The 3211-nt window shown below is 39.1% G+C and overlaps 1 protein-coding gene across 1 annotated transcript; it reads right to left on the bottom strand.

Moving 5' to 3' along the window:
- Positions 1-1136: 1136 nt before the first annotated feature.
- Positions 1137-2864, bottom strand: LOC124371193 (piggyBac transposable element-derived protein 4-like). The gene has a single exon (XM_046829521.1). The coding sequence runs from the start codon at positions 2862-2864 to the stop codon at positions 1137-1139; it is 1728 nt and encodes a 575-aa protein (XP_046685477.1).
- Between the last annotated feature and the right edge of the window lie 347 nt (positions 2865-3211).

A 3211-nucleotide genomic window follows, 5' to 3' on the forward strand; every position in this document is an offset into this window, starting at 1 on the left:
GCAAGCACGGTTTTCAAATCTTTCTGAATTTCTTCGTGTTACTTGTAATATTAAAGTGTAGAAATCTTTTAGGATTACGCAAATGATAGCGTATACTGTAGTATGTTCTTAAAAATTCTTAAAATTCTCTCAGTTACCTACAGAGGCAATATGGTACATTTCACTGTTCCGTATTTCAATTGATTGTATTAGTTACGCAGAAGACAATGTCACTCATACAGACGATGTGTATCATGGTCCAGAGGATTACGTAAGTTAGTTATGAGGGCCGTCCCTTAGGTTTTGCAAATATAATCGCGTTTTTATGCTTCCTTCATACTCGCAAATTTTCACGAAATCAACCACTCTCTCTAGCAACCACTAATAGTCATGTCGAGCCACAGCGCTGTATCTGGAGTACAGGTCAGAGTTGGGATTCTAGTGATCCGACTCTGGCACTTGACATCAACAACTCATCAGTAATTATTACTTCATCGACGGAGCGAGTGAGAGAGACCATTAGTTAACTGCACGGCAACCTGAGCGCGCCACAGTGCTGCCTGTCTTACCACAGATAGCAGTGCGATCGATTAATTTTGGCGTGCCTCAATTAATAACTTTGAATGGGTTATATCGTGTTTATTGAGTACAATAAAATGTACACACCTTTATTACTTAACACGTTCGCTACCGAGCGGCGCATATATGCGCCGGCCGGGTTATTACGAGAGACCGACGTCAGAAATACGATCTTTACACACAGACCAAGTTAATATTGGTGTGCCCTTCATCACAGACCGATGGTAAGATTTTGTTTAAATAGGTTATTATACTTTGTAATAACCCTAATTATATATATATTTGATGTATATTTCTGTTTTTGCGGTTTTTAGCATTATTTTATTACGGCGCATATATGAGCCGGTCGGTCTATAGCATCAAAATGGTATCATAGACCGAGTGTCCCAAATATGAGCCACTATTTATTTGTTGAAATACTTTAGATTCAAGGATAATTTTTAACAAAAAAACACACCTATTCCATGAACAAGTTTATTTTACATATTTTATAAGACATATAAATCAAACTTTTACATTACAAAGATTACAAATAAATTCAAACAAAAGTGTACTTGAGATAAATTGGATGTTTGGGCCTACTTCTCATGCCATAGATTGAAACAAGTTGGCATGCAAAGGCCAAATGGTTTGTCTTTAGAGTCCTTGCAAATAGAGCAGGCATAAAAGGTTTGCTTCCTTGTATTGTGTGCTTCTCGGCAGACATGGCACCTCAGTCGCTTTTCCAGCTTGACAGGAGCATGAGTCGTCTGTGAAGAGCGGATGGGGCGAGGTTTCCGTGGAATGGGTTCTACATGAATGTATTGTTTTATAATAATGTCTCTGAAATTCAGATAGGTTGTCTTCGTTGTCAATTTGGAAAAAATAAATGTGCTGTTCCACAGTGATACATCTAGCAGGTGGAAAAATATTTTTATGTACCACCGAAGAGACTTTCTAGGAGTGGAATAATAAGAGATCATTTGATCACTGCGATCAATCCCACTCATACCCTTGTTGTAGCGAACAACCATGCTGGGCTTTTGGATCACTTCTCCCCTTTTTGTTCTTGTTTCCTCCATCTCGGGGCCATTTGAAGTTGAAATAGTCAAAACATTTCTTTTATCTCGCCATTTCATGACGGTAACGTCACCTCTTTGACGGCTCACACACTCCCCCTTTTTCAGTTTTGTTTGCACCACAACTTGCGGATTCCCAACTCTATTTGACTGTAGAGTACCACACATGTTAGTCTGGTTGGTCATTAGGTACTCGGCCAGGTCCACGCTGTTGTAGAAATTGTCGAGAAAGATTATGTGGCCTTTGCCGAGGTAGTTCTGCATTAACTTTCTCACAACTTCAAAGGCGTGGCCCTTTTCTTTGTCAATAAGTGTCCCCTTTCCTAAGTAGATGATGATATTTAAAATGAATCCATCAGATGTTGTCAGTTCGTACAGTTTTATACCGTACTTGTGTGATTTGTTTTTTATATACTGCCGAAACGACAGTCGGCCTCTGAAGAGGACCATAGCCTCATCTAGAGAAAGTGACTTCCCAGGGCTGTAAACCCTAACAGAGTTTGCTAAGATATCATTGAGGACATTCTCAATTTTATGCATCCTATTGTCTGTGGAGTCTATGTTTGGATCATAAAAACACAAACATCTTAAAATACATTCAAAACGATTGCGGGACATGGTCCGGCCAAAGATAGGATGCTCATATAAGCCGTCCTTGGACCAATAGTGTTTTATAGATGGAAGGTTTACATTACCCATCAACATACACAAACCTAAAAATTTTTTCAATTCTTCAACAGAAACATTTTCCCAAAAGTTTAGATGAGCATGTTTGGAAAGAGGTGTCCCTCGCATGATTCCAGCTCTGGTGTTTGTCCATGTGACAATTTTTTCTAACAGGGCGGTGTCAAAAATATTGCCAAACACTTCAACTGGATCAGTTGTTTGTATATTCACTTTTTCTTCACCCACAAAATCATGAATTAGTGGGACTTTGTTCGTGTCAGTCCAACAACCATTAATACTGATATGATCATTGTGGACTTCATTGGCAACGAACTGTACATTAACATCATCGGTAAAATTATTTTGATTCTGCACATATTCATGTGCCTCTACTTCAGTAACAACTTCATTGCGGTCTACTTCACTACTAGAATCATCACTACTGTTAGAGGTTGGAATGTACTCACTGTTACCATCTGATGAAAATAAAGAACTTATTTCAGTGTCACTGTCACTATCAATTAACTCACGGTCAATCTCACTGTTGGTACACACACGCCTTCGTTTTCTATTTGGCTCCATGTTCATAAAAAATCAGATAGAAGCTTATACAGTACGTAAACTTACTCACAGAACGTAACCTCATTCACTGAACATAACCTCAAACTTAGTGAACCACGTGCTCTGCTGCAGTGGCGCGGCCGGACGAGCATTTCACAAACTAATACTGTTGAGACCAGTGAAATATATACCGTAAATACAGGTCATTGACTTTGACTTATCCAGAGACCAACCGTCCCATATTTGCGCCAGACACCCCCAGAGACCGATACGAAAATATTAAACCGTTAAAATAGACCAGTGATTTGTCAGGATATTATTAGTAACAATAGAACACTGTCCCAAATATGCGCCGTCGGTCTGTATCA

The sequence above is a fragment of the Homalodisca vitripennis genome, unplaced genomic scaffold (assembly GCF_021130785.1).
Source record: "Homalodisca vitripennis isolate AUS2020 unplaced genomic scaffold, UT_GWSS_2.1 ScUCBcl_1062;HRSCAF=4205, whole genome shotgun sequence".
In the NCBI taxonomy this organism is placed as follows: Eukaryota; Metazoa; Arthropoda; class Insecta; order Hemiptera; family Cicadellidae; genus Homalodisca; species Homalodisca vitripennis.